Here is a 22,153-nt window from a genome sequence, read left to right on the forward strand (position 1 = left end):
ATATTCCTATTTAGATGGCTGAACAGCAATGGCTCCCCAGTAGCAATGAGAACACTCAGCATCCACATCTTGATTTCTAATGCATTTCTCCAATAAAAGACTGCTTAAAGCAGTGGCAGACTACTAGGCAGGGGTTGGGAAATTACAAGATGAGTCTGAAGGATTGTGTCATGGCAAAAAGTATGAGTCAGGAAGTGCTAGAAGAACAAAGGATTGGGGTCATATCAAACAAACAAAGGAGGTAACTTAAGAGGACACCTGCATTCTGTCACCAATTCTTCAATACTAACTGAGTGTCCAGCAACTAATGAAATTATGGCACTATTTAGTATTAGCACAGATCCCACAAGTTAAGTGGCATAAACTACAAATAAAATTCTAAGCCTCCCAGCAGACTGAATGGACACCCTCCTGGCTGAGGAGACCCTAGAAAAATCTAAAAACTGAATTTCCAGTCGTGATGATAAGGGAGGTCAGAGGTGTCTTCTTATATCCCCTCTCTTTTGGAGTTTAGGCACAACTGACCAGTATTAATTAAAATAGACATCAAAACACTGATAGAATAGTCTCTTCAGGTAAATTAGATACCAAATTATAAACAAAACCCAAGGCCATGCAATGCAAGGGTTTTAAGTACCACCCTACAAACCACACAATCTAGTTAAACAGAATCTTTATTTACCCAGTATACTGTGGGCTACTTTCCAACCTGACTCTGCATAGTATCACATGACAGACAGTAGACCCCTTACCTTAATTGAAAAATTCCTTTGTATTGATTTTGTCTAAAAATGAAAATGAAATCTTTCAACCAACTGCTAACTAAAAATTCCCTAGAACTTACCTCTGACTTGTAAGTTCCACTTTGAGACATCCCACATTTTGGGGCTGAACTATGTATGCCTTATAATTTGACCCACAATCTGTGTCCCCCAGAAATCTATAAAATCAAATTGTAACTAAACCTTCCCTGATGCACTTTCTCAGGACCTTGTGAGACAATGTTGCCCCAGGCCAATGTCACAGGGCAAAGCCCTTCTCAAGTCTTCCCCACTTCAGATGCCAGTTATAAGTATCAGGCATCTCCAATCCAAATGCCCTTTGCTAGGTTAAAGAGAAATTCAGGGCTTCCCACAACTCCCTCTTATTCAATAATTTGCTAGAATGACTCACAGAACACAGGAAAGTACAATACTAACACCATTTTATTATAAAAAATATCAATAAGCATTCAGATGAAGAAATGCATAAGGCAAGCACTGAAAGATCTAAGAGAAGACTTCTTGGAGAAGTGGCTGGTTCTTGGAAGGAGTAGGGAAATTACATGGGAGTATGGGAGCTTCTGCCCCTGTGGAGTCATGATGCAACAACCTCTTAGATCACTGAGCTCCCTCAAGCCTAAGTGTCCAGAGTTTTTATTGGGGATTAATTACCTAGGCATGATTAACTGAATCATCAACCATGGACTGAACTCAAGTTCCAGTCTTTCTTCCCTCCCTGGAGGTCTGGCAGCTAAAAATTCCAGACCTCTAACTACATGGTTGGTTTTGCTGGTGACCAATCCCCATCCTGAAGATATCTCGGGCTTCCTACTAGGAGACCTCTTATTACTATGACAAAGACATTCTTATCATTCAAGAAGTTTCAAAAGTCTTTGAAGTTCTGTTACAGAATACAAGATAAAGGTCAGATACATTTTTTAAATTATACCATATATTTGAATGCCCAAAGCTGCAGCAACTTAACTACTCAATGTAATTGCTTAGTGTTGAATTAGAACACAATAAAATAAAATATAAATGTGTTCATGCTGATATAAATAAGTAATTGAATAAATGGAAGACAAAAGACAAATCTCCCTTACTATTAACAGAAGCATGGCAAGTAATACGTATGAATAACTACTCCTCTAGTTGGTAGAGCTTAATTCAGCGCCTATCCACACAGACACACATACTTGCTTGTGTTTAGGCTAGGCTTAAAAACTCTCTAGCTCCATTCCAAAATAATGAAGTATGGAAAATAGAACATTGTAGCTTCATAGTCGAAAAACCTGGCAAACACTACCTTACCTGATCAAGAATAACCTCACTGGAGTTTATTCATATGAAGTGCTTAAAACTTCTGACATTAGATGATGTGATGAGATGTAATATTCTCCCTCATACCCATAAAATCAGTTCTACACATAGAAAAACAATAGACAAATTCAATTTTAGGGACCCTCTAAGAAATACTGAACCAGTACTCCTGAAACCTCCCAAAGTCATATAAAACAAAGGAAAACACAGAGCAGAACATACTGAGGAGGCAAGGTGACTATAATGTGGTATACTAATTGCTGCTGAAAGAGAAAAAAAAGCAGTGTAAAAACTGGTGAAATATTTTAAAAAGTCTGGAGTTCAGCTAATATAATTTACCAGTGTTGGTGTCCCAGTTCTGACAAATATGCCATAGCAAAATGCTAGCATCAGGGATACTAGGTGAGAGACATTTGGGAATTCTGTGTTAGCTTTGCAAATATTCTCCAAATCTAAAATTATTCAAAAATAAAATATTTACATTAAAAACATAACAAAGATGTACAGAAAATCATATTAAAATATTTCCAATGTTTGCATAATATCCCTTTTAATTCTTTTGTAGGTGTCTATTTTGCTCTCTTGGTGACTTCAATAACAATAAAACTCCTCATCAACATAATAAACTCATGTCTTTCAAGTCCAAATTGGTGCCCATCTACTGCTCCAAGATGAAGGTCCTTTCACAAATTTGTCTCCAGTTGAAATGAAAAAGTTCATATTGAAACCTTTTTTATGCCTGTGTACTCAGCTGCCCTCAAGACTTACTGTGGAACAACCTATTTTCTGAACATTCCAAAAATTTATTTATTTCCCACATATCAAATCTCTACTTACTTGTTGCTTTCTTTTTTTTTTTTTTTTTTTTTGAGTTGGAGTCTCACTCTGTCACCCAGACTGGAATGCAGTGGCCACTCCCGGCCACTGCAGCCTCCACCTGAGGGGACTCTGGCGATCCTTCCGCCACAACCTTCCAAGTAGCTGGAATTATAGTCGCGCGCTACCACACCCGGCTAATTTTCTGATTTACTGTAGAGATGAGGTCTCACCAAGTTGCCCTGGCGGGTCTCGAACACGCAAGTTCAGGCAATCCACTCACCTCAGCCTCCCGAGGCACAGGATTACAGGCTGAGCCACCGAGCCCGGCTTGCTTGTTGCTTTCTATCTGCACCCTTTGTAAAAGTCAGCTGACACATCTTCCCATGTTTCTTTTTGTCCCCTGTGGATTATTATTCAAACATTTACTTGAAAATATTTTAATATATTAATCTTCCCCAAAACCATTATCATATTCCAAATCAGGTGCAGTGCATCACTCTTTCAGGACGTAAGACAACGTATTCACAATCAAATTTCCAATGCCTACAGGAACAAAAATCTACTTTTTTTTAAGTTTCCCACAAAACATTAGCATTACAAATCAAGGGACATAGTCACCAACCATGGTTTCTTGAAAAACTACTGTCTTCATCTGTTTGTCCACTATAATGAAGTATCTGAAGCTGGGTAATTTATAAAGAAAAGAGGTTTATTTGGCTCTCAGTTCTGCAGGCTATACAAGAAGTAGGACACCAGCATCTAAATCTGATGAGGGCCATGGGCTTCTCCCACTCATGGCAGAAGTGTGTGGCGAGCGCATGGCAAGAGAGGAAGTAAGTGGCGGTTGCTCAGCTCTTTTGAACAACCAGCTCTGGCAGACACTAACAGAGCAAAAACTTACTCATTACTGCAAGGACAGCACCAAGCCATTCGAAGGGATCCTATCCCATGACCCAAACATCTCCCGTTAGGTTTCACACCCAACACTGGGAATCAAATTTCAACGTGTGGTTTGGAGAGGTCAAATACTAAAAAAAACCAACACATGATATTACCTTTTACATGGCTGTCCATACAATTTCAACATCTAAGGAAAGTTAAACATCTCAGACTGAACATAGCACAAAGACACTTCTAAGATCTGTACATTATTTCAGGACTACATTATGAGATCTACATTTATCTACTGCAACCATAAATTAAAATACAATATAAGTACTTACATATTAATTATATAACATAACATTTACTGTGCCCATTTATAGTTACTATTTCATGTTGTCCCAGGTTCAGTCTGTTGTCTTCACTCCTGTCTCTGCAGTAAAATGGGTTCATAATTGTCCTTAAGTTTCTTTGAGGTCTTATGCATCAAAGACTGAATATAATGCCAGACAGACAATTCACATTGTTCTGATGAGATAAGAAAATAGTGCATTTTTTCTGCAGCAGATACAGCAGAGTCTGGATATGTTGGGGTTGTGGAACATGAAAATAAAAGGGCTAATAGTTGGAAAACATGCAGTGATTAGTACAATAGTGTGCACCACCCACCAACTGAAAATATCAAAGACAGTTAAATAAATAAAGATGCAGGTGGAAAGGGCATACAATGCTACAAAGGTGCTCACCAAAGCAAGAATGCTTTGGGTGGCCCTGGTCTCAGGAGAGGATCTGGGGGAGACATTGGTCCTATGAATATATTGAACTTGCTGCCTGTGTCTATATAAGATCAAAATCATGGAGCTGCTGGCCCAGGTCATGAGCCCCAAACAAAGAATGTCATGGAAAGATGTCAATGCTGCATATAGTGAGGTCAGAAAATTGTCAAGAAATGGAGAACAATATCCTAAATCTCTTTTCTTTGTGATATTTTTGTTGTTCCACTTTTCAGTTTTATAAATACACAAAATGATATTTACCAGCAAGTGCAGGGCCCAGCACAGGATACTGGAGTGGCCAACATACTTGGGGGCTTTTATTTTAAGCTCTACCCACCTCCTGGAATTCCTAGGATTGATGGTGATCATTTGAAAAACACTCAACAGGCAGGTGACACCAATGGATACTCCCCTGGCCACCCTGTGAACATATAAAAGAACTTCACATCCAAAATAAGTGGCAAAACGTCCCAACCCAAAAGCTGCCATGGTCTCTGGAATTCCTCTAAAGAGAATGACCAAGGAGTTGGCTACAGTCAGGTGCCTGAGAACCAAATCTGTGCATTTTGGCCTGCATCCCTTAAAGTAAAGGGCCATATAATGATATAAAAGTGAAAAGTTCCCCAGGATTCCAACAACTACCTGGGATAGGAAGATCATTCCAAATTTCAAATCCACAGAGGCCATTCTGTCATTTCCCAGAACTCAATGTTCAACAAGCAGATGCTTCTGTGTGGAAATACGGGTTGTGGGTTACATTTTGATGGAAAATAACATTTCTGCTTACTATTCCTTCCCCATGAGAAATAAAAGCTAATATATATGTATACTTTTCTTAAAGAAATCTCCTGTTTCATGTGCTTCTTTTTATAGTACTTACAATGTATGAGTCATTTTTATTAATGCTTTACCTTTTCTAGCATTTAATATTTGCAACTCTGTGAGTTAAAAATTAATGTTATTCTCCTTTGACCAACTAGTAGGATATAATTACAAGGGGGTTAGGTGACGCATCTCAAACCTGACTGGAGAGTCAGAATTTGAATCCAGGGCACCTGGTTACAGTGACATGATGTTCAGTACTATGGTATACTATAACTGTTACTTAGTGTTGTTTTTAATACACATACACAGACCTATATATGTATAAATATCTTATCATAGCTCATATTTATTTTACATTACAAATTTCATTTGACAACTTCCCAGTTTTGCCTAAGTATTCAATAGATCAATATAAGTTATGAATAAATATTCAGAGGTTTTACTAAGTTATAGATGAACTGAATAATTTTATATGATCCAACTTTATTTAATGTGAATAAATGTTAGGGTGGTCAAAAAATGTATTTCATTTTTTGCAGGGACAAAAAGTACCATGGTACCCATCACCAAAAAATGTACAAAATTGGGTTGTGTACTAAAATAGGATAGATACAACAAGGGTACCTGCATGATCAATGTTTGTATACATAATCCTTAATTGTACCCTACATCTTTATAATAAATAAATTAATTAATAAAAAATAAAAATAAATAAAATAGGAGACATAAAACATAAAAAGCCATAAGTATTTTAGGGTAGAAAATAAATTAATCTTGTCTAAAGATTAAATAACTATATGTTTCTTATTTTTAAATAATCAACTGAAACCTCAATTAAATTTGATAAGAGAACTGTATTAAAATACAACACAAATGTGCAAAATGAAATTTGAACGATGAAATCTGGTGCATTTAAAATTGAGAAGTGAGCTTGCTAACAATATTAAAACTTTTTTTTTGAGTTGGAGTCTTACTCCATCACCCAGGTTAGAGTGCAGTGGCACACTCACAGCAACCCCAGTGTCGACCTGCTGGGCTCCAGTGACTCTTCTGCCTCAGCCTTCCAAGTAGCTGGAACAACAGGTGCACACTACCACACCCAGCTAATTTTTTATTTATTGTAGAGATGAGGTGCTGCCAATTTTCCTGGGCTGGTCTCGAACTCGTGGGCTCAGTCAATCCACTCACCTACTCCTCCCAAAGTGCTGGGATTACAGGCTAAGTCACAAGTCCGGCCTAAAACATTTTTCAAAAGAGAAAATATAGCAAAAAATATGTGAATCTTAAAATTGCTTTTTTCTGATGAGATTATAATTTTGGATTTATTTATTCTTTTAGAATAAAAGTTATTAAATTAAGTCAGTAATTGCTGCCAGAAACCCTCTATTATGATGTGAACTTTCTCCTAAAGGACTTTCCTGAATTTCAGGAAAGAAAATAGTCCCCCATGATCAACACACCACAAATATATTCAATAGAGATATATTTACTGTCTCTATTAAGCAAGTCATACCCATATTACAAAGTAACAATTCGATTCAACCAATTCCTATTTGGTCACACTGTTTTTGTTGCAAATTAGATATTTCAATTAGCGCCATCATATTCATTTGCCCATGCACAGAGCTTTTACAGAAATAACTATACTCCTGAAAATCTCTCTGAGTATTGTAGAGACATTATGCAAAATACTATTGTGCACAGAAGTATTGTGCTAAAGGGAATGGGAGATGAATTTCAAAATTACTATCTTAAAGCACATTAAAATTTAGACTTTGATAACACTTGCATCAAACAGCAAGAAGCACTGAACTAGAATTTAATTAAATTACGTTAGTAACAGTCATGGGTCAGTGTAGAACCTAAGGCCCCCCAGTCTCTCTCAAACTCAGCTCATACCTCAGGAATTAGTCCTTCTTCTGTGTAGTTCTACCCCTGGACCAATTTCTGCCCCAAAATAATTTCTTTCCCAGGCATGCATTCCTACCCAGATTCCTGATACACTTTCTCTTGTAGTTTGTGTCCCTCAGATTAAAACAGAAAACACCAGACCCCTTCCTGCCACCAGGACCATGAGTTCAGTGTGACAGTCATAACAGCCATGGCATATGTGAGAAAAAGGAAGCCAGAGCCCAAAATATGGATTTGTGATGCTGTGACTTCACCTCCCCACAGAACTGCAATTATCATGTCACCTGTAGCAGCCATGCCAGTTCACCCTTGGGGAGCTAAGAATAGTTCTGAAAAACTTTTGAATTCCCAGAGTCTATTAGAAATTTCTAATGAGCATATCCAAAGAGACCACTGGAGTGTTGGGGATATTTTTTTCATTATTCCTAAAAGCAGACAGGGTCTCTCATGGAAGGAGCAGAAAATCCTGAGGTCTGACCATTTGCACAAAGGACGGACAGAAGCTCATGGATCTCATTGGATTTGCACAAAGGACAGACAGAAGCTCATGGATCTCATTGGATTACCTGCTTCCATGAGAATTTCTCCTACCTTCTAATTCTTATTAATCCTCAGACCTCCAAATACTACTAGCCTCTGTAGAATGAAATGGAGAATCACACAAGCTACTCAAAAAAGACTTTCAATTGGATACATGCAAAAGAAAGAATATGTTGTTAATAATTGATTAGAAAATATTTTCTCTATTTCCCCAAATCAATACCAATTAGCTAGAAAACCTAGCAGAAATGAATATATTTTAGAAAAAATATATTTTATCAATATTGAATTCAATAGTGATAGGGAGTTTAAACAGCACAATAATCATGAAAGAAAGGGAGAATTTTTTCAGTGTTTTGTTTTTTCTTAATGAAGAATACTTTTATATCATATAATAAACCACAGTTTGATTTATTCAGCCTCCTATTAATACCAGGGTTTACGTCTTGTTGTTTTAATTTTAGAGTTGTGGGATAAATGTTAAGATTTGCTACATAAATAAATTGCACCTAGTTAAGCTAAGCTTCATCAGTGATGGAGAATTAAAATCCTTCCCAGACACCCAAACTCTATAAGATTACACTACTTCTAGACCAGCTCTACAGGAAATAATTAAGAAGGTATTAACCACAGAAGGAAAAAAAAAAAGAACAATCATGCACTTTGCAAGAGTACAGGCAAACACAGAGCCAACAGAACATACAACACACCTGCAAAATTGAAAATTCACACGTATATTAACACAAGAGTTAAAAGAAAATAAAACAGGCTTCTAAGAGCCTTACGACAGAGGTAAACTCTCATGTTTCAATAATCAGTCTAAAGGTAAATGGAATAAATGCACCACCGAAAAGACAATCTGGATAAATTGTCAATCTGGATAAAAAAGCACAACCCAACAATATGCCACCTCCAGGAACCACATATCACTACAAAGGACACTCATAGATTCAAAGTTAGATGATGGAAAGTGAGCTTTCAGGCAAACAGAAAATTTAAAAAGGCAAGAGTGCTATTTCAATATCAGACAAAACAGCCTTCAAGTCATCAAAAATGTTAAAAGATACAGAAGGACACTACATGGTGATAAAATGTTCAATCCACCAACAAGAAATATCCACCTAAACATATATGCACCCAATATAGGAGTACCAGGATTTATAAAGCAACTACTAAATAAACTAAAAGAGGATATTGATATCATAACTGGGGACTATATCCCCCACTAACAACCCTAAATAGGTCATTGGGAGGAAAAAACCAATAAGGAGATCTGGAACCTCAACTTGATGCTTGATCAAATGGATTTAATAGATATCTACAGAACATTCCACCCAACAACCACAGAATATACATTGTACTCACTACTACATGAAACATACTCCAAGATCGACCACATTCTCAGCTATAAATCAAATATCAATAAATTTCATAAGATCAAAATAATACTATGCTTCTTCTCAGACCACAGTGGAATAAAAAATAAATATCACCACCAACAGGATCCTCCCAAAACACACAAAGACATGAAAACTAAACAACATACTACTGAATAACTCCTGGGTCAACATGGAAATCAAGGTAGAAATTAAAAGATTCCTGGAAATAAATGAATAAAGACACATCTTAAAAGAACCTGTGGGTTGCCATGAAAATAGTACTAAGAAGAAAAGGTATAACTCTACACACATCAAGAAAAAAGAAAGTTCACAAATAATAGCCTAACATCCCACCAAAGGGAGATGGAAAGGCAACACCACCAAAACTCTAACTTCAGCAGAAGAATTCAGAGCACCAAAATAAAGGCCCAATTACAGGACAGAGAAGAAAAAATATCATATAAAAAATCCAAAACAAAAAGCTAGTTCTTTGAAAGGATAAATAAGATTGGTGGACCCCTAGCCAGACAGTCCAAGAAAAAGAGAAAACACACACACACACAATTAGAAATGCAAAAGATGAAGTCACAAATGACCCCAAAGAAATTCAAAAGATTGTCAGAGATTACTATGCACACCTGTATGGAAACAAACTTGAAAACCTAAATGAAATGGAAAATTTTCTGGCATCACACAACCTCACAAGGTTGAAACTAGAAGAAATAGACAAATTACAGTCCAGAAAATTGACTTCATAATAAGAAAGCTACCTACAAAAAAAAAAAAAAAGTCATCTCCTTGATGAAAACAGGTACAAAAATTCTCAACAAGATTCTAGCAATCAGGTCCAACAACACACCTCAAGAATTATCCACCATGATCAGGTAGGCTTCATTCCCAGGATGCAAGACTGGTTCAGTATCCACCAGACCATAAATGTAATTCAATACATCAACAGATGTAAAAAGAAGAACCACATAATTATATTGTTAGATGCAGAAAACACTTTTGACAAAATCCAACATACCTTCTTAATAAAACCCTAAGCACAGAAAGAACATTTCTCAAAATAGTAAGAGCCATCTACATATTGCTCAATGGACAGAAGTTGGAAGCATTTCCCCTGAAATCGGGAAAGAGACAAGGTTGCCCACTCTCACCCCTCCTGTTCAATATAGTGTTGGAAGCCCTAACTAGAGCAATCAAACAAGAGAAGGATAACAGGGGTATCCAAACAGGAAAAGAGAAAGCTAAGCTCTCCCTCTTTGCAGCCAATATGATCCTATACCTTGAAAACCCAGGGGCATCTGTCAAAAACCTCCTTTCACTGATAAATGACTTTGGCAAAGTCTCGGGGTATAAAATCAATGTGCAAAAAACAGCTGCATTTCTATATACCAACAACAACAGGCAGAGAACCAAATGAAAAGGACAATCTCATTCATAATAGCCACACACACAAAAATTAAATACCTGGCATCTTCCTAACCAGAGAAGTATAAGACCTTTACATCGAGAACTACTAAACACTGCTCAAAGAAATCAAAGAGGACAGAAACAAATAGAAAATCATTCCATGCTCGTGGATTGGAAGAAGCAATAATGTCAAGATGTTCATCCTACAAAAGGCAACCTACAGATTCAATGCAATGCCCATCAAATTACCAATATCATTCTTCTCAGACTGGGAAATGATAATACAGAAATTCTTATGGAAACAAAAAAGAGCACGAATAGTCAAAACAACCAGCAAAAGAAACAAAGTGGGAGGTATCACACTTCCAGACTTTAAACTTTATTACAAGTCTACAAGAATCAAAACAGCCTGGTATTGGTATAAGAACAGGCATATAGACCAATGGAACAGGATAGAGATTCTGGAAGCAAGCACTCACTCTCTAAACCAACTCATCTTTGACAAAGCCATAAATAGCAACCACTGGGAAGAAGAGAACTTATTTAGCAAATGATGCTAGGAAAATGGGCTAACCACATGCAGAAGAATGAAACAAGACCCCCACCTATTGCAATATACAAATGAATCAAAGACCTAAATGGATCAGAGACCTAAATGTAAAACCTCAAACTAGAATCTTCGAAGAAAATGTAAGAGACACCCTTATGCACATCGGAGTAGGAAACTAATTCTTGGTCATAACCCCCAAAAGTGTATGCCACAAAAGATATGATATAAGGACCTCATCAAATTGAAAAGCTTTTGCACAACAACAACAAAAACATCAAGAGAACAGGGAGACAACTCACAGAATGAGAAGAAGTTTTTGCTAACTGTATATCTGACAAAGTATTAACATCCAGGATTTACAAGGAACTCAAATGATTCGAAAGAAGATAAAACAAACCCTATTTAAAAATGGGTAGAGGACATGAATAGATACTTCTCAAAAAAAGACACATGAGCAGCCAACAGATAAATGAAAAAATGCTCACCCTCACTAATCATCACAGACACGCAAATTAAAACCACTCTGAGTTACCACATTACACCAGTAAGGATGGCCATCATTAAAAAATCAAAAAACAATAGATGCTGGCATGGGTGCATAGAAAAGGGAACGCTTCTACACTGTTGGTGGGAGTGCAAGCTAGTATAACCTCTATGGAAAACAGTCAAAAACTCCCAAGAGAACGAGAAATTGACTTTCCATACGATCCAAAATCCCCATCCCAGAAATACTCCCAGGAGCACAAATCATTCTGCAAAAAAAGATACCTGCACATGCATGTTCACAGCTGCACTATTCATAATACCAAAAACACGTAACCAACCCTATTGCCCATTGAAAATAAACTGGGGGCTGGACTCGGTGGCTCAGTCTGTAATCCCAGCACTTTGGGAGGCCGCGGCAAGAGGACTGCCTGAGCCTGCAAGTTTGAGACCAGCCAGGGCAACTTGGTGAGACCTCATCTTTACAATAAATCAAAAAGTTAGTCAGGCATGGTAGCATGCACTTGTTCCAGCTACTTGGAAGGCTGAGGCAGAATGATCTCCTGAGCCCTGCAGGTCAGTGCAGGGGTGCCACTGCACTCCAGTCTGGGCAACAGAGTGAGACTCCAACTCAAAATAGAAAAAGAAAATAGACTGGATAAAGAAAATGTGGGAGCGGGCCCTTTCGGGCCCCCTCCCACTGTTGGAGTTTTTGTGTCCTTAATAAATCCTACTTTCTTGCCTTCTGGCTGTCCATGTCCCTCAGTCTTCCTGGGCATGAGACAAGAATCTCAACACTGAAGAGCTGCAACCTGAAGAGCTATGGAAGATCATCAGAGTCGAAAAGCTGTTCACCCCAGAGGCTGACTTGCCAGCCGACAGAACTGGTTGAGCCAGGAGAGCTGCCAGAAGAAGGCAAGACTCCGAAACTGAGACACCCAAGGGGCTAGGTTTGCCGGCCCACTGAACCAGCAACACTCTCAGGGTTTGGCTTGCCAGCAACACTCTCAGGGTTTGGCTTGCCAGCAACACTCTCAGGGTTTGGCTTGCCAGCAACACTCTCAAGGTTTGGCTTGCCAGCCCATTAGAGCTGACACTTCGGGGTTAGGCTTACCAGCCCTTTGATGACCCTTTCTGGAGCTTGGTTGGCTGACCCATTGAGCTGACACTCTTGAAGCCCAGGCTGACCTGAAAAATCCGCATCAGTTTTGGCACCCGAACGTGGGGCTTGATGGAAGGTAAAGGTTACTGGAATAAACTTGTGGATCCCTCACACTAGAAAGCATGGAGTCCAGGAGAAGTTGCCCCAGCTGACCCGGAAGAGCATAGAAAATCAAACTAAAGATTGTCAAAGATAAGTGCCACTACTTACTGCCTATGAATTTTCTCCTGATGGGTCTATCTATACCTGCTGCCTTTGTTTTCATCTTGATTTGTAGCATTAAGACATCTCTGTCCAGGATCCCTTAATCCTGAGCATCCATGCAATTGTTTGCTTCCCTAGAAGTTTCCCTCATAGGAACAAGCAAAATGCCTACTCTATCTTGTTTCCTGTTTTAGTATCATTAGTCCTAGCTTCTTATAAGCACCCTCTCACACCCTCCATTATGTATGTGGCTCAACTGGATAACTATTCAAATGTTAGATATACTCACAGCAGAATGTGGAGAAATATGTGCATTAAATAAAACTTGCTGTTTCCATATTAACACTTCCTCCCAAGTAAAAGAGACTTCATAGGTTATAAAACAATAAAATCATTGATTATTTACAAAAACAAGCAGTTTCGGGACCCAGTTGGGTACAATCTTTTTTCTCTCTCTCTAGGGATTTACAGTAGATTGACATGGGTTTTTCGCTTAATAGCTCCTTTTGCTGTATTGCTTGTGCTTGATCCATGTATAATTAACCTTGTAAAGTTTGTTTCTTCTTGCCTGGAAGCCATCAGACTCCAAATAGTGATGCAGATGTATGCAAGCTTCTTTCTACTGAGGACCTTGAGATCACCCTCCTGTGGATCCCTAGCTGCCATCCCTATAGGACACCCATGATCAGCAGGAAGTTGCCAGACCCGGTAATTGTCCTTACTCAAGGTTTCTACTCCAGAGGGGGGAATGAGACAGGAGATAGCTAGAAAAAGGCTAGGCAGACAGACAGTTGGGTCCTCTGTAACAATGTAGCTAGCTCCTGGCAGGCCTCTCAGTCTCAGCATTAGTAAACAAGTTCCCTGCAAGGCTCTCAAGATAGACCTTAGGTACTCACTGCTGGGATGAAATGCAAACCAATCAGCTCACATTAGACCCCTACCTCCTGCCAATTGGTCCTTAATACTGACAAATCAGAACAGCTACACATCCCAGCTAGTGCTAGCCAATAGGCTTGGACTTTAGGCTATATAAGCACCAGGTTTTTGGCCCCAGATGGGCAACCCCTTAGGACCCTCTCCCACTGTGGGAGCTTTTCTGTCCTCAATAAATCCTGCCTTCTCAAAACAAAAACAAAAACAAAAAATGAAAGAAAATGTAGTACATATACATGATGGAATACAACACAACCATAAAAAGTGACACAATCAAGCACCTCTCAGCAAAGTAGATGGAATTATAGGCAATCATTCTTAGCAACCTATAACAAAGAACCAAATACTACATGTTCTCATTCTTAAGTGGGATGTGAACACTAATCACAATACCACAAGGAAAGAATTGGCAGTCGCGGGACACTGCCAGAGAAGGGGAGAAGGGAGGTGACACTAACAACACAAAGGGTACCTGATCCTAAACCAGGGGAAGTGAGGACAATTGGAGGCACAAACTTCACCTGCACATACATTACTTATATAGCTAATCCTGACTTGTACCCCACATATTTAAAGGAAAAGAAAGTAAAAAAAATAAAATGCATTGTGTGTAGGTGATATTTGGGCTTCTAGCGGGATCTCTCTAGGAAAAAGAGAATTTTATCATAATTTCTCACCAAAAAAAGTATCAGAATCAGATTCACAGGCAGATCCTTCTATTCTTTTAAATATTAGATAAGCCAGTGCTACTTATTCAATTCAAGGCATTGAGGAAGAGGTAAAATTTCCAAAAGATTACTATAAGTCAAATAAAATACTGATCCTAAAATGTCCTAAAATATTTACCAAAAAGAACACTACAGAAAAACCTCACATCTACTTACAAATAAAAACATCTAAACTGAAATGTGGCAAAAAGCTGAAAAATAATATGAAAATAATATGTGATGAAAATGTGACATTTACTTCTGGAATTCAGAAAAGATCCTACACTATTGGATCCAATAGTAGAAAATTCATTAATGTAGTTCATCATATTTGTAGATAGAGAAATAAAGGGATCCTATTCACAGTTACAAAAACATGTTTAGAAGAATTCAACATGTACTGATGTTAAATTGAAATACTCAAAATTATAAATTGATGAATCTTTTCTAACTTAAAAATCCTCATCTTGTTTATGGAAGGAACTAGGTTGATTACACTAAGATCAGAAAACAATACTAAGAACACATGATTACCTGTGCTACTCATTTATCATTGTATTGGATATTTAGCCAAGGCCATTTACATGGCTAAAGAATTGAAAACAAGGATGTAAATCTATGTTTGCAGATGATGTGATTATACACCTGGAAGCACAAAGAAATTGATAGAAAAACCTATCCAAGATAACTAAGTAAGCTAATAGACTATGAGATTGCTATATAACAATAGCCTTCATATATACAAAAACCAATTATTTGCAAGCTACAGTAGAAGAGGCCTCAATTACAAGAATATAAAATATAAGTAATATAAAAATAACATAAATAATAAAAAACTAATTAGGAATAAATAACTAAAATGTGTAAAGCCTAGATGAGGAAAATTATAAAGCATTCTCTGAAATATATAAAGTAGATATAAACAAATAGAAAATCACATCACATCTGAGCAGAAAAACTCAATATTATTACCAAGATCAATTATCTTTATAATGTAATTTCTGCATTTACTTTACTCTCTAAATAGTTTCATCCTCTAGTTTTTGGAGCTAGCAATGTTATTGCAAAAATATAATAGAATATATACTCATTATGTATCAATAAGAAAATCTAAGAAAAGAGAGACAAATTAAGAATAGTCCCAAAAACTCTAAAAAAAAGAAACAAAATGAGAATGGATAACTCTATGAGCGTGTTTATTATGAACAGATTGATAGACAGGCAAAATGAAAGATTTAGAAATATACCAAAGTATATTTTTAAAAGTTAATAAGCAAGTAAACTACAGTGGAAATGAGATCATTAATATAAGGTATTTGGGAAATGGAAATTGCTATCAAGAGGATAATAAATGGACTTATGCTTTACATTTAATAATAAGGCAAAGGGCAAAAAAGAGAAATTTACATATCAAAACAATAGTAAAAATATACTTGAATTCCTTCATCAGATGAGGCAATATAAACTAGACTAACAGTGACAAGAATCCTAAAGTATTAATAGAAGTAGAGAACAATCCACATGACAGGAAATACCATCAGGAAAGTAAAAAAGCAAATTCCAGATGAGTACAGTCATTTGCAACTTATATTCAATAATGTACATCTGTCCTACCAGCAAGGAACCTCTCAAAATGTTTGCATTCTCAACACAAGAACACCAGAGTCAAAGAAAGTGGACACCCCCTGACCGAAGACATTGTCTGTAGTGGGTTGAATCTCATGAAATATATACAGATTCCATAAGTTCACAGTTACTGTAAAAAAAAAAACTGTTAATATCTTTCATAGTAGTTAGGTCACATACCTATTACCCTGATACAGATGAAGGGAAAGAAACAAATATTCACCCATTATTTTTAGACAGGCTGTTTTAGTGTAACAATAGAGTGATAAGAACAAGCTATTCTTAATAGCATAAAATGTACAGATTCAGAGAAAATGGTTGGGTGCGGTGGTGTACACCTCTCATTCTAGCACTTTGAGAGGCTGAGATGGGAGGATTGATTGAGCTCAGGATTGGAGACCAGTCAGGCAACACAGTAAGGCCTTGTTTCCAAAATAAAAATAAAAAATTTAAATTAGTCAGACGTGGTGGTGTGTTGGGAGACAGCCATGGAGGCCTGCCTGAGCCTTAGGGATCCAGGCGGGCTGCAGACCTTGAGACCACCAGGCTGGTTCAGGAGCTGAAGGCCCATTCCCTCCTCCTTTCTTTGTTGTTTAGCGTTACCCACTGGCAGGGACTTTTATGATCTAAGCATGAAGCTCTGAGAATATGACAGGCATGGCTGACTCTAGAGATCCAATGTTCCCGTTTCTCACAGACTGTGGTTTCAGCTTTAAACTTAACACAGTTCAAACTCAGATCACATTTGGGAGCCTTATACATAATACAAGCTTCTTTATAAGATTTAAAAATATATTTATAAAATTAGTATATACATTTAGAGGGCTGTTTCCAGTGTTAGATGGTATAGATTATTATCTAGGGTTACCAGATTATTATCTAGGGTTACCAGCACAAACTTTGGGCTGGGCCACATTCTTTAGGAACTGGTTTAAGCCATAATTAATTAAGAGTTGTTTATAGTGCAGGTAAAGTTAACACAGAATAGAAAGATATTAGGATTTAAGTCAGTCATTAGGTATTGGGTATGCATAAGTTTTAGAAGTTATTGATTATTAGGATTTTATGATATTAAAACTGTTGTATTGCTTTTGAGGAACATAAACCAAGCATAAGGAACAGTGAGATAATTTTGGGATTGTCCTTCCTCATGCTTGGGGAAAACGCCTGGTGGGTGAGGATGCCCTCCACCCACCTGGCTTTGTGTTCATGTAAAAGTCTTGTGATTTGATTGGGATTGTCCTTCCTCATGCCTAAGGAAACACCTGGTGGGTGGGGATGCGCCTCACCCACCTGACCTTGTGCTCACGTGAAAGTCTTGTGATTTAACATGTGAAAGTTTGGGATAAAAGACCCACGGCTGGTCACAATAAACGGCTTCTGCTCATTTCACTGAACAGTTGTCCATTTTCTTTCTTTCTCTTTATATCTATCCCTCCATCTTTCTTTCAATATCTATCCCTACTACAGAATCGGCTTCTGCACTAGACAGAGTCCAGTCTCTTTCTTCCCTTCTATTCTCCCAGAATATTCGCCGACGCTGCCCCACCTTCCAGGGACCATCTAAATCTCTTTTGGGGGGCTGGCCCCCCATAGTGGTGCACACCTTTATTCTCAGCTACACAGGAGGCTGTGGCAGAAAGATCACCTGGGGCCCAGAAGGTAAAGGTTGAAGTGAGTAAGTGATAGAGTGAGACCCTGACTCAAATAAATGAATGAATGAATAAATTAATTCAGAGAAGGTAACAGAATTAGAAAATCATTTTGAAGACCAAGAGAGATAATAGAGTGAGGGAATAATAATACAAATGAATGAATGGGTGAATGAACGTCAAAAGGCAAAGAAGAAACGTTACTATGACCAACTTTAGCAGAACTAAAAGTGTGGCTGTCATCATACACCTCCTCAAGGACCATGATGGGAAAGCAAGACTTCAGATATCGTTATTGATACAAATTTGAAACTGAATCTAATCCAGCCTTGAGTTTCAAGCACCTGTAAGTATCAGCTTATCGGATTTTTTTCCCCAATCTTTACCCTGAGAACCTGGTGGAACTCCTGGAGGCAAAATTCACAAAAGTGTGGTGGGGGGCCCCTAAGACTGAGTACCACCAGCCCAGGACTCACCGAATTTCTGCTCTCTTCGAATTTCTGCTCTCAGCCTGGAGGGCCGAACAAACATTGATGCACCAGGTCCAGATGATGCCTGAGGTGGGGCTTCAGTGATTTCCAGGGAATGATGCAGGCATTGCATGCCCTACTACAGACTGAGCAACTCCATGAAACCATCTCACTTCATTTATGTTCACCTAGGACTGCACTTTCTTCTGAAAAATGGCCCGGCTCTTTCACGAAGCAGTTTTCTAAATACTGCCTGGAGACTTTTTTTTTTTTTTTTTTGGCAATGGGATTCATAAAAATATACATTGAGCTGGTTGCAGTGGCTCACGCCTGTAATTCCAGCACTTTGGGAGGTGGAGGCGAAAGGATTGCCTGAGCCCAGGGCTTCGAGAACAGCCTGGAAAACTTAGCGAGACCTCATCTCTACAATAATTCAAAAAATTAGCTGGGTGTGGTGTCACGCACCTGTAGTTCCAGTTACTTGGAAGGCTAAAGCAGAAGGATGGCCTGAGCCCAGCAGGTCAAGGCACTGGTGGCCATGAGGGTGTCACTGTGCTCCAGTCTGGGCAACAGAGTGAGTGAGACACTGACTGAAAAAAATACACACACACACACACACACACACACACACACACACACACACGGTGCCAAAAAGTGTATACACTTTTTTTAAAAAGATGTGGGGTACAATTCTTTGTTAGGTATACAAATAGTCATTATTCAAGTACAATTTGGGTCTCACTTTGGTCCCCACTTCACTTGGTTTGATCAGACACCCTTATTAATGAATTGTGCCCCCTTTCCTCTCTTGGCAGTTTCCCACTACTGCCAATCCCTTTCTTGTAGTACTATAATTGTTCAGGGTCCGGTTATGAGTGAGAATATGTAGTACTCGGTTCTTTGTGTTACAGACTCTAAATCCATCCAAGTTGCTACGAAGTTCATAATTTTGTCCTTTTTTATGGCTGTGTAATTTCCATCGTATATATGTACCACTTTTTTTTTATCCAGTCCTCTTTCGATGGACAGCACAATTTGTTCCATGTTTTTGATACTGTGAATAATGCTGCAACAAACATACATGTGCAGGTGTCTTATCACAGAGTAATTTGAGTTCCTTTGGGTATATTCCCAGAAGGGGGACTGCTGGATCATATGAAAGGTCAATTTTTAGATCTTTCAGGAATTGTCACACTGTTTTCCACAGAGGTTGTACTAGTTTACACTCCCACCAACAGTGTAGAAGTGTTCCCTTCTCCCTGCATCGTCTCCAACATCTGCTGGTTTTTGAGTTATTGATGACTGCCATCCTAACTGGAGTTAGGTGGTATCACAGTGTGGTTTTGATTTACATTTCTTTGATGATTAGTGAGGCTGAGCATTAAAAAATGTATACACATTTTAAGAAAGGAAAAAACTGTAATAGTCAATGTATACTGATAGTAAAAGGTGAATACAGGTCACATTTGACTTCTGCAATTACAAGAGGTGCTCAAAGTGGTTACCATAACACCCACACACTTCTGATTATGGTAAATTAAAAGTAATACATAGATAACATCTCTTAAAATGTGTATACATTATTTTGGCACCCCATACACGTTTATATCCACTTATTTATATATATATATATAAATTGAGCTGGATGCAGCAGTGCAGACCTATAGTCCCAGCTACTCAGGAGGCTAAGGTGGGAGGATCACTTGAACCAAAGAGCCTGGACAACATAGTGAGACCCTTGTCTCTAAAAATAATTATATATATTTATATAATATATATTACACATAAATTATATAACTGTATATCATTTATAGAAAATATTTATTATATATAAAAGAAGTTATACTAAAACACATTCTCATTTTTTCACCCCTCACCTACTATCAGATCTAATTTCCAATTATTAAAACAGAGACCCAAAGAAGTGGTAGACAGATACAGTATTATAGCCTCAGCTACCACCTTATAGGCTCAGCTTCTCTTGGGGGGTATGAGAGTAAGTTTCCTCTCTTGGACCAAGAGAAATCACTTTCGTTGCTGGAGAATTACCAAGGGGATGTTACGTGTAAATATGAGAGAATATCTGATGAAGAAAAATGTGGGTTAGGGATCCCCATGCAAGGAGAGAATGAGCTGAAGAATAACTAGGTGATGAGTTCAGATGTCAGCACCCTTTGACCTCAAATGGTATCAAATGGACCTTAATCTAGGTCCATTTCAAAGTAGGTCTCTGGATAAAGAAAATGTGGTACATATACACGATGGAATATTATGCAGCCATTAAGAAGGACAAATATATGGACTCTGCAGCAACTTGGATGGATTTGGAGTCGATCATACTTAGTAATCTATCACAGAAACAAAGAACAGAGTACCATATGTTCTTACTTATAAGTGGACCTTGAACAATTATAATACCATAAGAAAGTGTTTGGCAGTAATGGGAAACTGTCAGGGGAGGGGGATAGAATAGGCAGTTGAGGGAAATTGCTAGGGGAGGGAGGGGCATACCTCATCAACAAGGGTACCTGCATGATCAATGTTTGTATACCTATCCCTGAATTGTACCCCACATCTTTATAATAAAAAATTAATTAATTAATTTTTTTTTTTAAAGTAGGTCTGAGTGGAATAAGCAGAACTCAGGGCAAGTGGCTTCAGCTTTGGGAACCTGGGGAGAGAAAGGGGAAGGGAGAAAGTTGTTTCTCTGTTCTCTTACCCAAGAGAGAAATGTATCTACCAAAATTTAAATCCATTTGAGTCCAAGCATTCAATTACTTAAAAAAAAAAAAAAAACTCAGTAAAATATTAAGTAGAAAAAAATTAGAAGTTTGAGTAACTAGTATTAGTTCTGGGTAATTGAAAATATTCTGTTGGAAATTCTGCAGCATTTAGAGTAGTGAGCTGATAGAGTCAATTCCAGACAGCATCACTCAGAATTTCCAGAGGAAACAGAAAAGGAGCTACTAATTCTGACATTTCAAATTAAAAATTATTAAGCTGCAAATAATTCTACTGAAACTCTTTAAAACTAGCTTTACTATTTACTTTTATGGTTCATAGAAAGAGACGTTCTTATCAAGTGTCCTTGAAAATATTTCAGAATTAACAATTCATTAAACTCAAAGCCAACCTTTCATAAGTCTCATCTGCACTACACACAAAACATTCAGAGATAGAAAACAAAACAGAGTAAAATACCTACTCTACCTAATTTAATTTTCCAGTTAAGAATACTCTTCCAAATAACTGAGGATAAAGACTGTAAAAATTGAGATCGCTCACAGGCACAGTTTTGCATCTCATTCCAGTTTCCATCACCCACACAAACAACTCCGATTCTTGCTGAACAAAATGAGAAATTCGAATTGTCCGAGTCTGAGACGGTCCTCGATCCAAGCACAGCCCCCATCGCCAACCCCAGCTCCCTGCGCTGCACCCGCCTCACTCGCTGGAGGCGCCTCCATCGCTCACCAGAAAAGTTTTCATGTAAACCATTTTCATCTTCAGATGAACATCTCCGCTTCCAATGTAAATGGTCCACGACGCGTCTCTTAAGTTTTTACCTAGCCAGCCTCCAAAGGACACCAAAGAGGTTCCAAGGAATCCAAAAGCGAAGAATCAGATACCGCTGGACGGAAAATCAAACGTGTTTAGGTATCGGGCGGAGGGGAGGGGCCCCGCGCACCCGGGCCCCGCCCCCGTCCGCCGGGCCCCGCCCCAGCCCAGTCCTGGCC

At 38.2% G+C, this 22,153-nt stretch overlaps 1 protein-coding gene across 1 annotated transcript; it reads right to left on the reverse strand.

The window, feature by feature from the left end:
* Window positions 1–4,300: 4,300 nt before the first annotated feature.
* On the reverse strand, window positions 4,301–5,245 carry LOC103258267 (vomeronasal type-1 receptor 2-like). The gene has a single exon (XM_008055950.2). It carries the CDS (start codon window positions 5,243–5,245, stop codon window positions 4,301–4,303), a length of 945 nt encoding a protein of 314 aa, XP_008054141.2.
* Between the last annotated feature and the right edge of the window lie 16,908 nt (window positions 5,246–22,153).

Source organism: Carlito syrichta, unplaced genomic scaffold (genome assembly GCF_000164805.1).
Source record: "Carlito syrichta isolate Samal-C Ts95f unplaced genomic scaffold, Tarsius_syrichta-2.0.1 Scaffold302045, whole genome shotgun sequence".
NCBI classification, from domain to species: Eukaryota; Metazoa; Chordata; class Mammalia; order Primates; family Tarsiidae; genus Carlito; species Carlito syrichta.